The sequence below is a fragment of the Myotis daubentonii genome, chromosome 9, assembly GCF_963259705.1.
Source record: "Myotis daubentonii chromosome 9, mMyoDau2.1, whole genome shotgun sequence".
Taxonomy (NCBI): domain Eukaryota; kingdom Metazoa; phylum Chordata; class Mammalia; order Chiroptera; family Vespertilionidae; genus Myotis; species Myotis daubentonii.
Genome location: NC_081848.1, coordinates 66,621,064 through 66,643,876, shown reverse-complemented (window position 1 = coordinate 66,643,876; position 22,813 = coordinate 66,621,064). Strand labels below are relative to the sequence as shown.

Here is a 22,813-nt window from a genome sequence, read left to right as displayed (position 1 = left end):
GAAACTTACTTTCTCTGGGTATAACTCAATTTTCTACTGTTCTCCTTGGACCTTTGTTCCAACCACTTGAATATTTTTTTTTCTGATTCATTATTCTTTATGATCACTTTTAAAACATACCAAACACAACACCATGTCCCACACAAAATTAACAGGTTGTTGTTCACTAACTTGTGACAAAGGAAACTATCTTTAGTCCCTTTCATTTCAGTGGAGTTCAAGAGTTCAAGAGTAGAAAAGAGAGTAAGTTTATTGAGTAACATGAATCAATACCAAGTCATTGTATGATTGGCAAGAGTTTTATTAAGATAAGTTTTTTAAAAGTGAAAGAGATGTTCTAACTGGTATCCGGCACCTTTGTCAATCATTGATTGGCTGCAAGTGGGCAGGTAAATAGTTAGGAGAATTTCAAAAGAGGGAGAGCTGTTCAGAATTGGGGTGGAAAGTTTATTGAGACTACTAATTTCATGCAAGATGTTGGGGTCATTATCAAGTGAATATTGGTGGTATTTCCCCTTGAAGCATATAGAGTTTTTGCAGCTTACTTCTATCCAAATAGTTTAGAATTTCTGGAGTTCTTTCAATGCCCATTAAAATTATTTTTATATCGAGGCTCAAAGATTTAATTCTAATGAAAAACCAGATTAAGCTAATACTCAAAGGGACCTCCTACTCAAGTTGAGGAAAATAGATGAACAAGTGAATAAATGAATTCTAGAGCTGAATGTTGATGATAACGATGAGGAATAGAGCAGGCTTAGGGAAAAATAAAATCCATGGGATGGGAGTGACTGTTTTATAAATTAGTTCATGACAGGTCTATACCTCCCTGAATAGGTAACATTTAAGCAGCCATCTGAAATGAGTGTGGGAATATTCTATGTAGAGGAAACAGCAAATACAAAGAAGCTGAAATAAGGGCAAGGTTGGAGCTGCCCAATATTGCTAGAAACCAGGGTGAATGAAGGAGGATGAAGGTAGGAAGGTGATAAGACATGATAGAGTTTAACAAAGTATGAATGAATGGCATTAACCATTTCAAGAAATGAAATTATTATTAATGCCAGTGCAATTTTAAAAAAGTAAAGAATTGGTATTCAAAAAGTTAAGGTAAAAATGATTTAACCATCTCTCCCTTTTTTATTAAAAAATTTTAATGTTGACATTATTGCAGATATCCCACTCCCCCCGGCCCCCCGCCATTTGCCCATCTTCATCCACCCCTGTCTTTCTTTCCCTTGGCCTTCACTAACTACTGTCCGTGTCCATGGGGTATGCATATATGTTTGTTAGATAATCCCTTCACCTTCTTTATTGCTTTTATTCGAATATGGCTATTTACCTGTGAAAACTTTCACATGCATATGCTTTTTCTTCCCAAATCACTCAGTAATGACTGAAGCATTAATTTATTAAGCTGTTATAAATTTATTTAGCTCTGGATAAAATGTGCCAATTAAAACATATACAATAAACTTCATTTAAAACCATTATTATTTTTGATGCATTTTAAATGATTGGGGCTATTTCTTAACTAAAGAAATAAGTAACATCAGACAAACCTTTCGTTCTAATATCCCAAATGGTCATTAACATTTGAGTTATTGCATGGAGAAGATCTAAGAAGGATGAAATAACTTTGTAGATTCTATGTGTTATTATGAAGCAGAAAATTTTGCCTTCTCAACAACCTTCTTAAATGCACTCTTGACCTCTTTGTTCCTCAGGCTGTAGACCAGAGGGTTCAGCATGGGGATGACCATAGAATAGAACACAGATGCGATTCTGCCTGTGTCCATGGAATGACTGGAACTTGGCTGTAAGTACATAAAGATGACAGTCCCATAAAATATGGAAACTGTAATAAGGTGAGAAGCACAGGTAGACAAAGCCTTCTGATATCTCTGTCTTGAGTGCATCTTTGAAATAGTAATAAATATAAAGAGATAAGAAATCGAGATAACAAAAAGTGCAAGAAAGACATTAAAACTTGAAATAAGAATAAGACTCAGTTCACCGATATGTTTACCAGAGCAAGTCAGAATCATGACTGCTGGAACATCACAAAAAAAGTGATGGATCACATTGGACAAACAAAAAGAGAGGCAGAATGTGTCTCCAACATTAATAGAAGCATTCAGAAAGCCAAGGATATAGCAGCCTGTGGCCATACAAGCACACATAACTGTTGTCATGGTGGTGGTGTAATGTAGGGGTTTACACACTGCTGCGTAGCGATCATAGGCCATTGAGGCCAAGAGGTAATTTTCCACAGTGGCAAAGACTATAAAAAAGAACATCTGAGTAGCACAGGCATTGTAGGAGATGACTTTGTCTCCTGTTAGAAACCCAGCCATCACCTTTGGAGTTATTGTTGAGGAGTAACACAAATCCACCAGAGACAGGTTACAGAGGGAAAAGTACATAGGAGTGTGGAGACGAGAGTCCAGAAGGATCAACATGATTATCCCCAGGTTTCCAATCACAGTGTTGAGGTAGATGAGGGTGAACATTATAAAGAGGGGGACCTGCAGTTCTGGGGCATTGGTTAGTCCTAGCAGGATGAATTCTCTCACCTCTGTATTGTTCTCCATGGATGTGATTTGAGAGTTCATGAGATGCTCTATAGCAAAGAGAAGTAAAGGAACACGTTGATCAGCAAAAACCAAAACAAAACAAAATGGTTGCATAGAACTGAAATGTAGAAGCATTATTTTATTAAATAAATAATTTGTTTTTCAGTATTCTCCATTTCTAAAGCATGGGCATGACAATACAATTTAGCAATAGCTTATCTAAAGAGTAGATAAGGGGAAGAAAGGTCTTTTCAGATCAATTTCACAACATCTTGATTTTTTATATGAATAAAGTGAATTGTCCAAGTTCACATGCCTAGAATGAATTTGTCTCATAAATCAGATTTTTTTGAGTTTTCTAACAGTTATACCTACACTGTAGTGCTCACATGCCAGGTGCATTGTGTATATGTTCATTTAATCCTCTCATTGATGAATCAGATTGATTAGTTATTTTTTCCATTTATATATTTAATAACTTGGCAACAAAGAGATTGAGTACTTTATTCAAGATTACACAGGATTAATGGACCAAGCCAAGCTTTAGACTCAATCAGAGTGGTTCCCAACTTAAATGCTATTAATGAAATTGAATTAAATTTAATTTCATTCAATTTATTTAGATGTTTCTATTGTAACTAACTTAATTCATAGAGTAGCATAGTCGAGTAGTACACAAATAAATAGTAGATGCAGTGGACTAAATTCAGCATTAGAGGCATGCACGACCAACAAAGCCAATTCCAAAGAGAAGGTATAGCATTGGGTGTGAAAGCTTTGGCTCTGAGAAAAATATGTGTAAGTATTCATATATCAGCCCTACCATTTACAACCTGAAAAACATTTGCCTTATGTTAAAAAATCTTTAACTTTCATGGCTTAAAGTCTTTTTGTAAGTAAGCTTTTACTGAGTCAAAATACTAGCCAAAAAAAGACTGGTCTTGGGGCATGGAGTATAAGCCCTCAGTAGCATGGCAAGATACCAAAGACAGTGTGTCCATTGTCCCAGAGTTTTGTATGTGTGTATGTGTTTTTTTACATCAAGTGGGGGTGGGGGGGGGAAGAGAGAGCCTGACAGGATTTACATTATCTATAGGCAGTGGGGTTGAAGAAGGTGAGGTGGGGCCAGCTCTGGGATAGGCACAGGTCTGCATAAAGAAATGTCCATTCCTGTGGATTGGTTGTAGGCAGCAGCCAGAAATCCCCCATGTGAACAACAAGCAGAGGCTCCTGGAGTTAGCTGGGGCTTAACTAAAATAATCTTCAGAAATTCATCTGAAATTTCAAAGTCAATGGAAGGAATGTGAGCAGTTGTTTGTCAATGAGCCAGCAGCCATTAACAGACTAACAAGTTAGTAGTCTCACTCTCTGGACACTGCAATTTAATTTAGAACATCTCAGAAGTTTCTTCTTGTCACTTAATTTCACTAATTTTACCCACCAGCAAAATGAAGGTGGTGTTGAGACTTACTTCAAGGAATTATTATAAGAGTTGAAAGAAATGATGCATGAAAACAGCACAATGTGGGTGTTAAGCACAATCCTGGTGAGTACTGGCTATAATATTATTAGCGTAGAACCATGGTCCCTATGCTGGTTTAGGTCAGTTAGGTGACAGATACAGATGGGTGGCTTTGAAGTGTGGTAGCCCTAATCTTTGAATTGCCTTTTCAATTCCTCCCACTCAGGTATTGTGTCCCCCACCCATGTATTTTTTACTCTGTTGTCATTTTGAATGATAGCATAGGGATCTTCCAAGTCCTCTTTTTCTTTCTTTTTTATTCCCAGTATTTTAAATATGATCCTTTGGTTGATCTCTTATTACCCCCCCCCCCCACCCCCACCTTCCCTCTGAGGTTTGACAGTCCATTTGGTGTTTCTCTGTCTCTGGATCTATTTTTGTTCATCAGTTTATGTTCATTATATTCCACAAATGAGTGAGATCATGCTCTCCATAATGCTCTCCAGGTCCATCCATCCTCTTTTTCTTTCTTTTTTATTCCTATTATTTTAAATTATATTTGGGTGATATTAGCCTACATAAACATACAGGTTACATGTGTGGATTACTAATTTACAAAATCTGTATATAGGACCATGTATCCACCACTTAAAGTCAAAACTTCTCCTGTCATCTTATATTAGGACCCACGCCCCTCCCTCTGGGAACCACCACACTGCTGTTTGTGTACATAAGTTTCAGTTTTATATTCCATATATGAGTTAAATCATATAGTTCTTAGCTTTCTCTGTTTGACTTATTTCACTTCACGTAATGTTCTCAAGGTCCTCTTTTTCTTAATATTTTTTTATATTCACATTTAGATTGTATTGAAGGATTTCCCTCCTTACACTCATTCTTACTTTCATTCTTATCAGCACTTATCTGGATTGCAGATATTGAAGTATTGAGGTGTGAAAATTCGTGGTCTGAGAGTTGATAGTAATCTGAAGATCTATTCACGAGAAAGCACAAATCTTTGTATTTTTAATTGAAGCCTTTTGAAAAATATCCATTCTTGGTAATCACTCTTCTCTACCATCTTTCTCCTGTCCCCTAAACACATTATTTTTTATTCGTATTCCTCAACACCTCACCCACATAATAATATAAAATATGAAAACATCACAATATATCAATTGATATTAGTATATCTCCTGAGGTTAGTAACAATTTAAAATTACTGATTATGTCAGTGAGATTAATTTTTACTGTCTTCTTTAATCCAAGCATAACTTATGAGTCTTGGTTAGTATTTGTTTTTTTATCTTCAAAATATTTATAAATAACTATCATTAAAATTAACTTCATAGAGAAAAAAGAAACTGGTATAAAACTGAAGATCTTAGTAAACTTCAGGTAATTATTACTTTCTAATAAGAAATATTAATTCCCAAGATGTTCTAGAGTTTAAAAAAAAAATGAAGCACATTAAAATTTTAGAGATCAAAAAATAAAAATAAAAATAAAATAAAATTACTGATTATGTGTAGTTTGTCTCATAAATAGAGTGTGAAATATATAGATACTGGATGATACTAATGATGATTTATTGATAGATAGATGATAAATAGCATAGGAGGAAGGGAAGGAATTAGATTACACACACACAGTCTAATTTACAGTCAATGAAATGGATGTTTCTAGAGGTTATCTACCTTTTAAAAATCCTTACCTAGTATGAAGTAGTAAAGATGCAGACCTATGTCTAACTGATCCGAATGCCTATGACTTAATCACTGCATTATCAGATTTTCTAGATGAGCAAGTAATAAAAGGGTGAGATTGTGAGGAAATGATTGTGAAATAGAGTAAGGATCTTGGTAGCTTTATGATGGTTCTTCTGGAGTCTTAAAGAAGTGTCATTTTACCCTGTTTGGTTAGCTGTCTCTTCAGTGACAAGTCAACTCATAGTAAACAGAAGCATATACCAACTACTCAATCAGAGTATCATCTCTTATAGATTTTTGTTATTCTCTTAAGGAAGGCAGCATGGGATTTCATTAATATTACTCTGCTCTTTGCTGATTAAAATGCTTTGCATTTTAATTCTATACTAATGCCAATGTTTCAGAAAAAGTGTTCAAACAACCAGATATGAGCTCAAAGTAGATGTAGCCTCCTTACTGCTTCTGTATCAATTACATTATTCACTACAAGTGAATACATTTTTTTTAAATTCTTTATTAGTTAAGGTATTACAAGTGAATATTGAATATAGAAGCTTACCTTTCTCTTGAAAAGAAGGAAGATCCAATCCTGAATTGTGAGTCTGAAATCAGAAACTCAGCCTCAGGAGAATGTGTAAATAATATAGGAGAAATTCCCTCCCCATACTAATCAAAAGCTTCCAAGGTCCCTCAAGCATGCAGAGATGGAGAAAACATTGTTAACGTGGAGCTAGGAAAACTGGGTTTAACTATTTCAACTGCTGTGGATTTTTCTGCTTTCAGAAAATTATCTGTTAATATCAATTTCCGTATTTGTGACATAGAGATAAAGTGATCTCATCCACATACTTTACAGAATCATATCTGTGAATAACAAATGAGGATGGATATATAAAATACCTTAGTAAGGGCTTAACTTTTTGACATGAATTAATTTAAGTTTTGTCTTAAGGTGTTGTCCCTGTCCACGGTTGCAGACTCAGTTTGGGGAGAAGCTGATGTATACTAAAAGTATTAGCATTCACTTCATTAAATCATGACCAAATGAGCTCTGCTCAGAGTCTGGTCCTTTTAAAAATAATGTTATGCAGAGTCATGGTGAAATTTCACAGCCTAATGAATGAGAACAAGGAGAAAATTACACAGGTATGAAACTCTCAGGGGAACAAGGCTCTCGTGAGGGTAATAATTTCTCATGCCACCTACATAGGGAAGAAACAACTCAACAGTGTGCAGGGACATGATTTAGCATGTTGAGTAACACATACATTATATTTTTCAATCTTTTTCTTTCCATTTTAAAGATTAAGTTGCCTTTTATATAATCAAAAGTAGTTTTGTTTAATTAATTTATATCTATTGTAATTTAAAAGTATATTTTTATTGATTTTAGAGAGGAAGGGAGAGGGAGAGAGAGAGAGAAACATCAATGATGAGAAATAAGCATTGATGGCTACCCCTTGCATGTCCCCCTACCTTGGGCATGTGCCCTGACTGGGAATTGAACTGTGACCTGGTTCATAGACCGATGCTCAACCACTGAGCTACACACGCTGGGAAATATTGTAATTTTTTTATTGTTTAAAATATTACATATGTCTCCTTTTCCCCCCCTTGATATTCCCCAGCCTTCCCTACCCCCCAGTGTCTTGTGTCCATTGGTTATGCTTATATGCATGCATACAAGTACTTCAGTTGATCTCTTACCTTCCCCTCCCGCCCCCCAACCTTCCCCAGCCTTCCCGCTATAGTTTGACAGTCTGTTCAATGCTGCTCTGCCTCTGTATCTATTTTTGTTCATCAGTTTATAATGGTCTCTATTATCCATAAATGAGTGAGGTCATGTGGTGTTTTTCCTTCATTGACTGGCTTATTTCACTTAGCATAATGTCTCCAGTTCCATCCATGCCATTGCAAATGGTAAGAGTTCCTTCTTTTTTTACAGCAGCATAGTATTCCATCGTGTAGATGTACCACAGTTTTCTAATCCATTCATCTGCTGATGGGCACTTAGGCTGTTTCCAGATCTTCGCTATGGTGAATTGTGCTGCTATGAACATAGGGATGCATATGTCCTTTCTGATTGGTGTTTCTGGTTTCTTGGGATATATTCCTACAAGTGGGATCACTGGGTCAAATGGGAGTTCCATTTTTAACTTTTTGAGGAAACTCCATACTGTCTTCCATAATGGCTGCAGCAGTCTGCATTCCCACCAGCAGTGCACAAGTGTTCCTTTTTCTCCACATCCTCTCCAGCACTTGTTGTTTGTTGATTTGTTGATGACAGCCATTCTGACAGGTGTGAAATGATACCTCGTTGTTGTTTTGATTTGCATCTCTCAGATGATTAGTGACTTTGAGCATGTTTTCATATGTCTCTTGGCTTTCTGAATGTCCTCTTTTGAAAAGTATCTATTTAGGTCCTTTGCCCATTTTTTGATTGGATTGTTTATCTTCCTTTTGTTAAGTAGTATGAGTTCCCTAAAAATGTTGGAGATTAAACCTTTGTCAGTAATAACATTGGCAAATATGTTCTCCCATGCAGTGGGCTTTCTTGTTGTTTTGTTGATGGTTTGTTTTGCTGTGCAGAAGCTTTTTATTTTGATGTAGTCCCATTTGTTAACCTGGGCTTTTAAATGCCATTCTTTAAAAATGAAAGGAGGATCTTTGTAGAAATAGTATATTTTATGTTGGGAGTAGGAAAAAATATAAGATAAGCATAGAGAATTTTGTAGTAGCAGAAAGTAAAGGAGTGTTCATGCAAACAAAAGGGTGAAGCTTTGTCAAAGGGACTTAGGAACAATCTGAAGGAGCTATGAATGGTGAACGTGGAACAATTTGAGCAAAAACTAAATAACCTAGAATTGGTTATTTTCCACAATATAAATGAATGAGAACACACTCATATAAATAAATGACTGAATACATAAATAATTGAGGAAAAAAGAGACAAACCTTGCTGATATGATGTGAAGAGAAAAACACTTCATGTGAGTCTCTGAAAACTATAACTAACCCCAGTCTCAGCAGGACCAAATGTCAGAAAATCACAATTTAAAGACATTCTGTGAAATACCTGACTAGTATTCTCAACACTGTCAAACTCATAAAAACAGGAAAAGACAGAGAGCTTTTCATAGACCAGAAGAGATTTAAGAGACACAACCATTAATGCAAGAAGAGGAAATGTTATCAGTGGGAAACCTAATGAAATCTAAATAAAATCTGAAATTTAGAAAATAGTATTGTGTCAATCTTGGTTTCTTAGCTATACAAATGTACCCTGTAGGGAAAATTAGTCAAGAATTGTATTAGTTTTCTGTGACTGTGGTAACAAATTACCACAAACCTGTAAGCTTAAACAACACATATTTATTCTTTTTTTAAAAAATTATATTTTATTGTTGACATTATTATGGATGTCCCATTACCCCCCTTTATTTGACCCCCTCCACCCAGACCCCATCCTCCTCTCCATCCAGAAGTCCAAAATCAGTTTCCCTGAACAACAATCAATTGGTTGGAAGAGCTGTGCATCTTCTGGTGGCTTCTGGCATCCATGGTTTGTGGCCACATGACCTGCTTCCAAGGTCATATTGCCTACTCCCCTTTTATCATTTATCTGTGATCAAATCTCCATGATGCCCTATTATACGTAACATACGAGTGTCATTATGGTACACACAGATAATCCCAGACTAAATCCTCACTTGAATCACATCTGCACAGCCCTTTTAGGCCATATAAGGTAACCTTAGAAGATTCCAGAAGTTAGAGTGATCTTTTTGCAGACCATTGTTCAGACTGCCGCAGAGTTACATTGAACATCTGAACTGTTTTAAATTTTTTTTCTGTAACTCTAAAATAATTCTCAAGTTAAATAATTATTTAAGTTAATAATTAAAATGGTTTCAAGAGGAGAAATTCACCATAAGAAAGAAGTGAATATTTGTGTTATGGTACTGACATCCAAAGTACCAGCAGGAGAATATTAGCATATCCAAGCACAGTCTTACAGATATTGCAATATTGAAGCCTCTCATTCTATAGAGATAACAAATTAGACAAGGGCATACATTTGTGTCTAGACTTTGTATAGTACAGAGCTCCCTGGGGATCAAAATTAAAAGCATAAGTTTAGGCCCTGTACTAGCATATTGAATGTGCTGTATTTTGATTATTGATATATATTGTCAGGTTTATATTCTCTATAGATATTTAGAATCATTTCAGTTCATTATATTTCATATTTATGAAGTATTTTCAAATATAACCAGGTACTAAATCTTTCAATAATCTCATATTCAATGAGTTTTTGTGATTTACTAAATAGTATTTGTTGGATATTTTACTTACCACTTAATGAGACATCACTTGTAAGTAAAATGATAAGATTGTTGCAGATGATTTATTTGCTCATAGGATCCAGGAAATCTTTGTGTATACTAGTAAATATTGATGTGCACACAATGAATGAAAATGTAAAACAATTTCAGCAAAGCAGCCTATTAGCTGTGCGTCTTGAAATGCACTATACATCTATCTAGAAAGTTAATGATATGGGGGTGATGCCTTATAATCATAAATACAGATCGCTTCTCAGCCTTTTGGCTAAGATCAAGTGTAGTATAATCATAAATAGTTTAAATATTCAACATATTGATACAGTTGGACTCAAAGCTTAATTATTTTAGTCATTCATTTAACAAAAATTTATTGAGAATTTACTATGAAATAGTCATTTAGGTACTGTGGATTGTGTTATAAATAAAACAAATAAAGCTATTATTTTCATAGAGTCTAAATTCTAGTTGGGAAGATAAATAATAAAATGAGCAAGAAATTCTTTAATAGGTAATGATTCATAAGGACTATGAAGAATAACACAGAGTGAAAGGACATTGTACATGGAAATAAAGAATGACTATTTTATAAAGGTGGTCAGGAAAAAAATCGATAACAGAGTAACGTTTAAGCACCAGCCTTAATGGAGTAAGAAAACACTCCACACAGGAAAGAGCAAGTATAAATGACATGGGGAAGGAACATGATTGGAGTTGTCAGACTGTGAAAAATAGAAAGAAAATCAGTGTGAATGAAGTAGAGTAATAGAATGGGGCAGTAACAAAAGATCATTTAAATCAACAATAGTAGTCGCCGAAACCGGTTTGGCTCAGTGGATAGAGCGTCAGCCTGCGGACTGAGAGGTCCCGGGTTCGATTCCGGTCAAGGGCATGTACCTGGGTTGCGGGCACATCCCTGATGGGGGATGTGCAGGAGGCAGCTGATCGATGTTTCTCTCTCATCGATGTTTCTAACTCTCTATCTCTCTCCCTTCCTCTCTGTGAAAAATCAATAAAATATATTTTAAAAAAAATAAATAAATCAACAATAGTAGACATGAAATATCAGCGATAAAAATTACAAAGCATTTCCAGAAGCAAAATGTAAAATATTGTTAATTTCTACTGCAAGGTGAGGTATCCTTCTGGGGTGCATGCATGCACTTTGTTCATAGTCTCCTTTGCAGCCCTATTTTAGGTGTATTTGCATTGATGTGGTAGAAAAAAATGCATGTAGAATAAGTGAATAAACCAATATCCTTAATAAGGTTTTTGACAAGCAGGACCCATGACATCTTAGCCATCCTTGTTCAGGTGGTACATTTCTGGACATGTTTCCATTTTTTTGAAGAAGAGACTTTTGAATAGGTAAGGATATTACTTTGGGACCTTAATCTTACTGTGGCCTTAATGAAACTAGGTTATTGAACATTGCACAATGTTGAAATCATAATCCTGAAGAAAATAAATTCTGCCTTTGAAACAACCTTCTTGAGTGCACTCTTGACCTCCCTGTTCCTCAGGCTGTAGACCAGAGGGTTCAGCATGGGGATGACCATAGTATAGAACACAGAGACTACCTTGTCTGTGTCCAGGGAATGACTGGAGCTGGGTTTTAAGTACATGAAGATAATAGTTCCATAGAAGATGGTGACTACAGTGAGGTGAGAGGCACAGGTGGACAGAGCCTTCTGATACCCTGAAGATGAGTGCATCTTTAGGATGGTAACAAATATGAACAGGTAGGAAATCAAGATAACCAAGAGAGCAGAAAGAATGTTGAAGCTTGCCACAAAAACAAGAATCTGCTCACTAATATGCCTGTCTGAGCAAGACAGAGCCATGACTGCTGGAACATCACAGAAAAAGTGATGAACCACGTTGGACTCACAGAAAGAGAGACTAAAGGTGTCCCCAGTATGAATGGAGGCATTTAGGAAACCATAGATATAGGAGCCTATGGCCATATGCACACACACACCTGGTGTCATGGTGGTGGTGTAATGCAGGGGTTTGCACACAGCTATGTAGCGGTCATAGGCCATTGAGGACAAGAGGTAATTTTCCACAGTGGCAAAAGCTATAAAAAAGAACATCTGAGTAGCACATGCATTGTAGGAGATAACCTTATCTCCTACAAGGAACCCAGTCATGACTGTAGGAGTGACAGCTGAAGAGTAACACAAATCCACCAGAGACAGGTTACTGAGGAAAAAGTACATAGGAGTGTGGAGACGAGAGTCCAAGAGAACCAGCACCATAATCCCCAAATTTCCAATCAGCGTGACGAAGTAGATGAGAGTGAACGTGATAAAGAGGGGGACCTGCAGTTCTGGGTCATTGGTTAGTCCGAGGAGGATGAACTCAGTCACTTCTGTCTCATTCTCCATCGATACGGAGAATCACAAAATGCTTGGTGGCTATGAGAACAACAAATGAGTGTGCATACAATATGTATTATTTCATTATAGCAATAACTTGTATTTCAAGATTATCCAGATAATAATCATCTTGACAATAAAACTTAGTGCACTCATTGTATACAGATTTGTATTATGTGGAATCTTAAGGATCTTTATGGAAAAATCTCCCTATTTTTAATGTTTATAAGTTTGTAAATTGAGATATAGAAAACTGAATAACTTGATGAATGGCTTCTTAGGAGTGAATATATCTGCCAATTCTCTTTCCCCAAGCCTAGGAAAAGCACATGCATGCTTGCTCGCCTGCCAAAAACTGCTCCAGACTCTTGAAAAGTATATTCATTATATCCTCTAAGAACATTATATGTTTACTAGAGGCCTGGTGCACAGATTTGTGCACTGGTGGGGTCCTTCAGCCTGGCCTGCGGGGATTGGGCCAAAACTGGCTCTCCAACATCCCCCGAGGAGTCCCAGATTGCAAGAGGGAACAGGACAGGCCAAAGTATTCCACTGTACATAATCGAGGCCAGGGAGGAACTGTGGGAGGGCTCCAGGGTGTGTCTGGCCCATCTTGCCCAGTCCTAATTGTCCAGACCCCAGCAGCAAGCTAACCTACCGGTGGGAGCATGTGCACCCCTGGTGGTCGGTGCATGTCATAGGGACTGGTTGAACGGTCAAACGGTCAGACACTTAGCATGTTAGGCTTTTATTATATAGGATTTGTTATTGCACTAATTTAAATTAGGATGCATAAGAGGTTGAATAATTTTTTTGCATTCAAACAAGTATTAATTGACAAGCCATGCTTTGGATCCAAATCAACTCTTGAATCCATAATGAGTGCTTTCTAAGTCCAATGGTCTTAATTGCATTTAAATCAAATTGAATTCAATTTACAGGTACTCCTTGTCTCTATTGGTCCAAACTAAGTGCTTGGGGGTTTATAGTGTAGTAACTGAGAGATATATGCATAGCAGATGTGGTAGGATAAGTGGAGTAGTAGGGACATGTATAATCAAGAGAGGCAATTCTGAAGAGAAGGCAAAGTATCAGGTATAGAGCTTTGGCTCTGGGATGAGGGGCATATTAGCCCTACTATTTACAACCTAGGAACCATTAATCCTAACCTAACTCACCTGAACTTTATATTGCCATCTGAAAAATTAAAACAGTAATAAGACCTATTTTATTTACAGTGTTATTGTAAAAATTAAAAAACAGACTGATAGGAAGAGATTAACCAAAGAGCATATATGCTTATATGCATAGTCCATGGACACAGATAGTAGTATGATGAAAGCCTGGAGTGGGGTTGGGGCTGGGTGGAGAAGGGCAAAGATGGAGAAAATGGGGACATGTGTAATTCTGTCAACAACAAAAAACCCACACACACAATAAAATGGTGGGTGTTCAGCATAGTCTGATGAGTGCAGCTGCAATATTACTATTAGGATGTGATGATGGGCTTAATGTTGGTCTGGAAAAATGGGTGGTTGCAGGTCTTTAGTTGTGCAAGGGTTGTGAAGTTTTAAAGCCTTCCTCTTCAATTTGCCTTTTTTCAAACTAGGGCCACTGAGATTTTCTGTGTCTCCAGTTCCTTTCCTCACCCATAGTTTTGGCTGCTCCAGCTATTATATATGAGCCATCATTTTTCTTAATTCTTCCTTGAAATCTATACTTTAGCTTGAGATAGTCCTTTTTATCTTAAATTCATTCATTCTCTCATTACTGTCATAACAGAATCACAGAGATCAGTGTTGAAAGTTGCTTGTTTATGGTATGCCTTAAGCTTATAGATCCATTTTGGTGGCAAGGGTTATGTTGTAAAATGTTTTCTTAGAATCTGTTCTCTGTAGGAACAGTATTTTAAATCTTTTTATTTCAATTTGAAAGGTATCTATCTTCTGCTAACTACTAACATTTTTCTCCTAAAATATTTTTAAAATCTGCTTCCCTTTTTAAAAATTTTATTCAATTTATTGGGGTGACATTGGTTAATAAAATTATATAGGTTTCAAGTGTACAATTCTATAATATATCATCTGTATATTGTATTGTGCATTCACCACCCAAAGTCAAGTTTCCTTCCACCACCATATATTTTACCTCCTTTACTGTTTTCTATCCCCCACACCTTTCTCCTAAAACTTTTAAAAATTCACTTCCCAATCCTATTTCATCACAACAGCATGTTTTCCAACCTTAACACACTTGACCAATTTTACCATATAGTACATTCTACAATGAATAAGACTTTGTGTGTGGTTGTATGCGTGTGTGTGTATGCATGTGTGTGTGTGTGTAAAATAGGTAGTATTATTGTTCCTACTTTACCATCAAGAAAATTGAAGATGTGGGAAGTTATGTAATGCTCTAAAATTACACAGCTCATATGAGAAATTCTCCACTTTTTATCTAATCAAAAATCTATGCTGGAAAGCTAGATTGGAAATAACTGCAAAGATGATTAAATAGTTGAGAACAAAGAGGAGTCTTCTTGAGTTCTAGCTAACAAGGGAAAAGTTCTTAATCATCTTTTAATTGTACTTAAAAATTAGCCAAGTTACAAATGACATAGCTGGAATTACTAGTAAGACAGTTTTCATATGGTAGAAAATGCTGTGGATTTTTGCTAGGGTTGGGAGGTAGAGTGAATGCTAAAGCCCTTTCAATTTGTGTAACAATTTGAGATACCAGGTTTTTCATAAAGCACATTTTGTTCATAAAGCACATTTTGAAAGAAATGGTTTGTGTTTGTAGCCATTCACTGTCTACATATGTAGATGAACTATATTAATGAGCAGCCTGAGATTACAGTGACAAGTTTAAAATGTAGTTTGGAATTTGTTAATTCATATTCGACACACTTGTAGTTTAAAATTCATTCCACACTTTTGCTTTTCTAGCTTATTTGTTAGTTTTTTTTCTCATTTTACTTTCTTCTTTAAATTTCATTTTTCAATTACAGTTAACATTGTAAAGTATATGGTTCTGTGTGTGTTTTACATCTAATGAGAGGTTCAATATTTGGTGAACAAGATGAAATTACTACTTGATCAATCACATTATCATCTATATTATTATTTTTTGTTCATATCTTTAGGGAGGCAGACAGATGTTTCATAAGTCTCAGTAAACTCCCATTTTTGACATTTATACCCCAGCCTTACCTTAGTATTTTAGAAAAACATTGAAAATATCTGTTTTGGCTTCCAAATAACTCAGAGGAAGTATAGCTATCCCACTGCTTTTCCATGAATTACATTTCTCACTAAAAATATTCATGGCATATGGATACTTACCTGTCTGTTGGGAGTCAATCAGAATATCAGCTGCAGAATATTAGAGGAGTGGTCTCAGGTAGTGGTCATCAGGTTCCAAAGTCACTAAAGCAGGGAAACTACCATGCATTCTTTCCATGCCCTTAGTGAAGTCACTTACTTAGTTCTTATAAAATAAACATAATAATATAATATTACCTCTGTCTCATAATTCACAGAACTGTGTCTGTAAATAACAAATAAGGGAAAACCTGTATAACATCTCAATAAGAGATTATCATTGAAAGGGAATCTATGTAATTTTTACCTTAAGGTGTTTTCTCTGACTATGGTTGCAGGCTCATAACAAATCCTAGAATAAGGCTGCTATATACTAACAAGTATTAATATTCAGATGAATAAGTGATTACCAGATGGATTTAGCATATGAACTGGTGAATCTAAAATGATGTCACAATGAGTCATATTTCCTGGGATTTGGAGAGAATTATTGAGATGTGGAGCTCTCTGGGAATTTTCACTGAGAGAGCATCTGCAGCCTCTCATACCACTTTCCCAGGAAAGATGAAATTAAACTGCTGTGTGGACATGCTGATTATTTTCATTGTACATACTTGTTTTTCTATTACTTGTCTTTTCTTGTTATTTTTGTCAATGTATAATTAACTAGAGGACCGGTGCATGAAATTTAAGCACTGGGGGAGGAGGGTCCCCTAGTTTGGGACCCCTCAGGGGATGTCCAACTGCCAGTATAGGCTGGATCCTTAGGGGATCAGGTCTAAACCAGCAGTGCGCCAAGTGGTGGGTGGCCAAGGTGGAGCCTGAATCAGGGCCGGATGCCACTAGCACTCATACCTGCGCTCTGCGCCTGCTGCTACTGCTCGGTAGTGCTGCCATGAAGTTGGGAGAGGCTCCCACCGCTGCAGCTGCTCTCACCAGCCATGAGCCTGGCTTCTGGCTGAGTGGCACTGCCCCTGTGGGAGTGCACTGATCACTAGGGGGAAGCTCCTGCATTGAGCGTCTTCCCCCTGGTGGTCAGTGCACGTCATAGCTACCGGTCTGGTTGTTGCAGTTGTTCTGTCGTAAGGGTTGCTTAGGCTTTTATATATATAGATGTATAGTTTACATACAGTAATATCCACAATTTTAGTGTATAGTTCTAAGAGTTTTGTCAAATTGGTATTCAAGAAACCCTTTCACAGGGGTTGTCTAAGACCATCCTGCATATCAGATATTTACATTACGATTCATAACAGTAGCAACATTACAGTTATGAAGTGCCGGGAGCCGGTCCATCCTTGCTGTTTCAAGGGACCTGGCATATATGGCATACGGTTCTTAATATATTTGCTCACCTTCTTGGCGCTGTGTTTTAACCAAAGCCACCTCTCCGAGAAAGGTTGAATCCCCAGGTAGGGATTTTCCCCTGAAGTTAGGGAGGGAATAAAACCCCTCAACTAAGTGCCAGGCGGGTAATTAATCCCTTTAACTACGAACAATCATGCTTAAACTACATAATCTTTTCTCCCTGGAATGGAGATAAGAAATGCCCTAACCTTTGTAATAGAGATTGATAGGATTGAATCAACTGGTATAAATACAGTTGTAACAAGACAGAAACACGCAGAACTTAGAACAGAATCAAGAAGACAGAACCTACACGGAGCCTAGAGACAGAAGAACTTTGCTGGAGAGAGCATGCCGGAGGATCCTGGAGAGGGACTGGCCTCGGAGCCTAGAGACAGAGCCTAGTGGGAGAACATGGCAAGGGATCCTGGACTGAACCTGACAACAGAAATTGGCAAGAGAGCCTGACTAGAACCTGGACACTGAACCTGACTGGAGTACCTGGTGGAGAGCCTAAGCAGAACCTCTCTGGAGATCCAGACCAGAACTTGGCTGGAGATCCGGGCTAGAGATCCTGGCTAGGCTGCTGATCAACTGAACGCTATCTCCGTGTCATTCCTTCTTCGCCGACTCCGTCCACACCTTTGGGGAAACCCTGGACCCGCTGGGGTTGGACCCCGGCAATGAAGTAGCAACGAAAATAATTTTATGATTGGGTCACAACATGAGGAACTGTATTTAAAGGGCCAGAAGGTTGAGAACCACTGCTTTAATAGAATGAAAGATAAAACACATGCTCATCTCATTAATTCATAAAGAGCATTTGAATAAATGCTTTTTATGAGTATTCTTCCAGGGGTTTGTAAGGAAGTTGAGTAGACAGGGCAAAAATACTGCCTCCAAGATTGGAGAGACAGATAGGTGAATACAGGGAGTCAGAGCTTACCAGAGGAGACACTCATGAACAGAGAATGCCAAGTGAACCAGCATCTGGAAAGGAAAACCTAAATTATATTGAAAAATTTTTGGAGGCTCAGGGTGGACAACTCTGAGAATTAAAGATGGTGGGAGATACAATGACAAAAGGTTTTCCACATTTTGTAAGATTCACCTCCAGGAACTCAATCAGGTTTTCACAGTAGAAACTTTAGAAAAATCCCCTTGGGCTGCTTGTAGAGGGCGGGGGAAGGAATCATGTAATTTGAATTATCCAGACCAGGAATTTAAATAACTACCATTTATATGCTAAGGGTTCTAATACATGCATACAAGAACAGATGGAAAATGTAAACAAAGAGATAAAAGTCACAATAAAGACCCAAAATGAAGTGCTAGACTGACACTACTAAACTTCAAGACTTACTATAAAGCTACATAATCAGGACAATAGAATATTGGTGAGAGAATATACAAGTAGATCAATGGAACAGAACAGAGAGCCCAGTAATAAACCTATATATGTGTGACCAACTGATTTTTTTTGACAAAGGAGCAAAGACAATAAAATAGAGAAAATTCTTTTCAACAAATGGTGCTGGAACAACTGGACATCCACATGCAAAAAAAAAAAAATGTACCTAGACACAAACCTCACACCCTTCACAAAAAATTTACTCAAAATGTATCATAAACCTAAATGTAAAACTATCGAACTCATAGAAGATAACAGGGAAAAAACCTAGATGACCTTAGGTATAATGATGACTTTGTAGATACAACACTAAAGTCATGATTCATAAAAGAAACAATAAGCTGGATTTCATTAATATAAAAAATTCTCTGTGAAAAACAATGTCAAGTGAGTAGAAAAGCAACCACAAACTTAGAGAAATACTTGCAAAATGACCTATCTCATAATAAATGGTCATCCCAAATACAAAAAAGAACTCTTAAAAAATTCAAAGGGAAGGTGTGGGTGGGTGGGTGGGAAGAGACCCATCAAAGAACTTCTATGCATATATGCTTAACCCAGGGATACAGACAGTAGGGTGGTGAAAAAGTCTGGAGCGGGAGGGGAACAGGCTAGAAGGAATCAATGGGGGGAAAATGGGAACATGTGCAGTATTTTCAACAATAAAGATTTTTTTAAAAATGATAAAAGTAAAAACAAACAGACAGAAAGCAAAAAAACATAATTAAAAAAAGCCAAACAACTTGATTATAAAACAGACCAAAGACTTTTTTCCCTTTCTTTCTTTTTTTTTATTGTCTAATCTTTTACATTTGTCTTCTTTTTCCCCAACTGACCCTCCCCCCACAGCCATTCCCACCCCAGGCAAGCCCCCACCCCTCAGTGCCTGTGTCCATTGGATATGCTAATATGCATGCATACAAGTGCTTCAGGCCAGAGACTTTAACAGACACCTCACAAAAGAAGATAACAAATGGCAAATAAACATTTTGAAAGATGGTCCACATCATCCATACATCCAGAGGGAAATGCAAATTAAAACAACAATGGGATTCCACTATATGCATATTAAAATGTCCAAAATCCAGAACGTTGACAATACCATATGCTGGTTAGGATGTGTAGCAACAGGAACTTTCATACTTTTACCATACAATTCAGCAATCATCCTCCCTGGTATTTACCCAAATGAGTTGAAAATTTATGTCCACACAAAAACCTGAACATGAATGTTTAAAGCATCTTTATTCATAATTGCCCAAACTGGAGGCAACCAAGATGCTCTTCTTTAGATTAATGGATAAACTGTGGTACAATTATTCAGTACTAAAAGGAAATGAACTATCAAGCCATGAAAAGACACAAAGGAACTTTAAATGCATATTACTATATGAAAGAAACCAATCTGAAAAGGCTACATACCAGATGATTCCAACTATATGACATTCTGGTAAAGGAAAAACTATGGAGACAGTAAAAAGATCAGTAGGTGCCAGGAGTTTGTGGAGCGAGGGATGACTACACAGCGCAGTGAAAATACTGTCTCATATTATAATAATACATTCACTTCATTATACATTTGTCAAAACCCATAGCATGTACAACACCAAGAGGGAACCCTAAGGTAAGCTATGAAATTTGGGTGATTGTTTTATCTTTTTGAAAATTGTAATGTGAACATGATTCCACAAAATGACCCAGTCAAGGCAGAAATGTTAATTCATTTAAGATATGATATTTATGTATTTCTCAATAAGGTGTGCCAGAGTACATACTTTTATTTAAAAGTACATGAATTTTTCCTCCTACTCAGGATCTTAGAACAGTTATTCAACAAAATAAATATTTTTGATAGGACATAGCTTTATGTTTAATATATCAATTAAATGTTTAAGTTATTTTAATTAAAAATTAGCAGCACTCCTCTTACCTCTTACAAATTTCCCACTCCAGTGTGAATGTCTGCATGGGACACATACATGTGTCTTTGTTCATCAGCTTGTTTTTGCCCCTTTTAACATGTAAGTTTGCATTAGCAGATGGTAGAGAAAATGTAAGTGGGACAAGTTATTAAATCAAATATCATTAGTAACGTTTGACAAGCAGATCCCAAAATTTCCAATGCTTTCCCTCAGCCATCATCATTCAGGTATTGTATTTCTGAATATGTTTCTTTATACTGGGCAAAAAGTGTTGAAAAGATAAGAACATCATTTCAGGAATTTAAATGAAGTGTGGGGCTTAAATTTATTGCATGGAAAAAGGCTGAGAGAAACTCAATAATGTCACTGTGCACTACAAGGTTAAATTCCCAATCCTATAGAAAAATGTGCCTTCTCAACCACCTTCTTGAATGCACTCTTGACCTCTTTGTTCCTCAGGCCGTAGACCAGAGGGTTCAGCATTGGGATGACCATGGAATAGAACACAGAGGCCACCTTGTCTGTGTCCATGGAATGATTGGAACTGGGCTGTAAATACATAAAGATGACAGTTCCGTAGAAGATGGAGACTGTAGTGAGGTGAGAAGCACAGGTAGACAAAGCCTTCTGGTGCCCTTGAGCTGAGTGCATCTTCAAGATGGTTATAAATATGAACAGGTAGGAAATCAATATAACCAGAAGAGCAAAAAAGACATTAAAGCTTGACATAAAAACAAGAAACACTTCACTCCTGTGTGTATCTGAGCAAGAGAGAGCCATGACTGCTGGAACATCACAGAAAAAGTGATGGACCAGATCAGACTTACAAAAGAAAAGGCTGAATATGTCCCCAACATGGAAGGAGGCATTCAGGAAACCACAGATGTAGGAGCCTACAGCCAGGCGTGAACACACACCTGCTGTCATGGTGGTGGTGTAATGTAGGGGTTTGCACACCGCTGCGTAGCGGTCATAGGCCATTGATGCTAAGAGGTAATTTTCCACAGTGGCAAAGGCTACAAAAAAGAACATCTGAGCAGCACATGCATTGTAAGAGATGACCTTGTTGCCTATAAGTAACCCAGCCATGACTTTGGGAGTGACAGCTGAGGAGTAAGCAAAGTCCACCAGAGACAGGTTACTGAGGAAAAAGTACATGGGAGTATGGAGTCGAGAGTCCAAGAGAATCAACGCGATCATTCCCAGGTTCCCAACCACATTGGTGAGATAAATGATAGTGAACATGATAAAGAGGGGGACCTGTAGTTCTGGGGCATTGGTTAGTCCGAGGAGGATGAAGTGTGTCACTTTTGTTCTGTTCTCCATCAATGCTATTTGGGAATCATGAGATGTCCTGTAGCAGTGAGAAATAAAGAGAACAAGTGACAAACAAAAAATTGTAGTGAAATTAGGATGTATAAATACCATGTGCATTATTTCATTAATAATTTATACTTTAAAATTATCTTGATCTAATGTTAAGAGCTTTACATATAAATGTCTGTGTATACAATGAGTAGTATTTTCATTTACCATTAAAAATTAAGGATTCTAGTAGTTACATGATATTGTATAATTATATCACTAACATGAAGAAGATTCAAGATTTAACATTGAAACTCATTTTTTAAAATTTTATTTTATTTTTAAAGTATTACAAATAGTAGTACATGTGTCTCCTTTTTTTCCCCATTGACCTTCCCCTGGAGAAACTCATTTTCAACCCAATCAAATTCTGTGTGCCTTTAGCTGCCTCACTGTCAGCATATTTACAGGTACCATAATAATTAAAATGATACTATGGGTAAAAAGTTGAACTACAGTTCAATCTTATTAATTCATTTATTTTATTTTTTTTTCTGTTCATCAGATTATTTATTCACTTGATTCTTAGATTCACTTGTTGATAGATGCATATTTGTTGTTCATAATTTGTATCTTTACCTTTTTCTTCCTCTTCCTCTTCTTAAAGGATACCTTTCAGCATTTCATATAATCCTGGTTTGGTGGTGATGAACTCCTTTAGCTTTTCCTTATCTGTGAAGCTCTTTATCTGACCTTCAATTCTGAATGATAGCTTTGCTGGATAAAGTAATCTTGGTTGTAGGTTCTTGGTATTCATCACTTTGAATATTTCTTGCCACTCCCTTCTGGCCTGCAAAGTTTCTGTTGAGAAATCAGCTGACAGTCGTATGGGTATTCCCTTGTAGGTAACTGAGTTTCTTTCTCTTGCTGTTTTTAAGATTCTTTCTTTATCTTTTGCTCTTGGCATTTTAATTATGATGTGTCTTGGTGTGGTCCTCTTTGGATTCCTTTTGTTTGGGGTTCTCCGCGCTTCT

General features: G+C 36.8%; 3 protein-coding genes and 1 pseudogene across 3 annotated transcripts; 1 reads left to right on the top strand and 3 right to left on the bottom strand.

The window, feature by feature from the left end:
• Positions 1-1,658: 1,658 nt before the first annotated feature.
• Positions 1,659-2,597, bottom strand: LOC132242256 (olfactory receptor 5B3-like). The gene has a single exon (XM_059711159.1). The coding sequence runs from the start codon at positions 2,592-2,594 to the stop codon at positions 1,659-1,661; it is 936 nt and encodes a 311-aa protein (XP_059567142.1). The 5' UTR covers positions 2,595-2,597.
• A 7,741-nt stretch (positions 2,598-10,338) lies between these two features.
• On the top strand, positions 10,339-10,407 carry LOC132242491 (U2 spliceosomal RNA; annotated as a pseudogene).
• Positions 10,408-11,511: 1,104 nt separating this feature from the next.
• LOC132241924 (olfactory receptor 5B3-like) lies at positions 11,512-12,480 on the bottom strand. Its single transcript, XM_059710872.1, has one exon. It carries the CDS (start codon positions 12,478-12,480, stop codon positions 11,512-11,514), a length of 969 nt encoding a protein of 322 aa, XP_059566855.1.
• Positions 12,481-20,855: 8,375 nt separating this feature from the next.
• LOC132242255 (olfactory receptor 5B2-like) lies at positions 20,856-21,803 on the bottom strand. The gene has a single exon (XM_059711158.1). It carries the CDS (start codon positions 21,798-21,800, stop codon positions 20,856-20,858), a length of 945 nt encoding a protein of 314 aa, XP_059567141.1. The 5' UTR covers positions 21,801-21,803.
• Between the last annotated feature and the right edge of the window lie 1,010 nt (positions 21,804-22,813).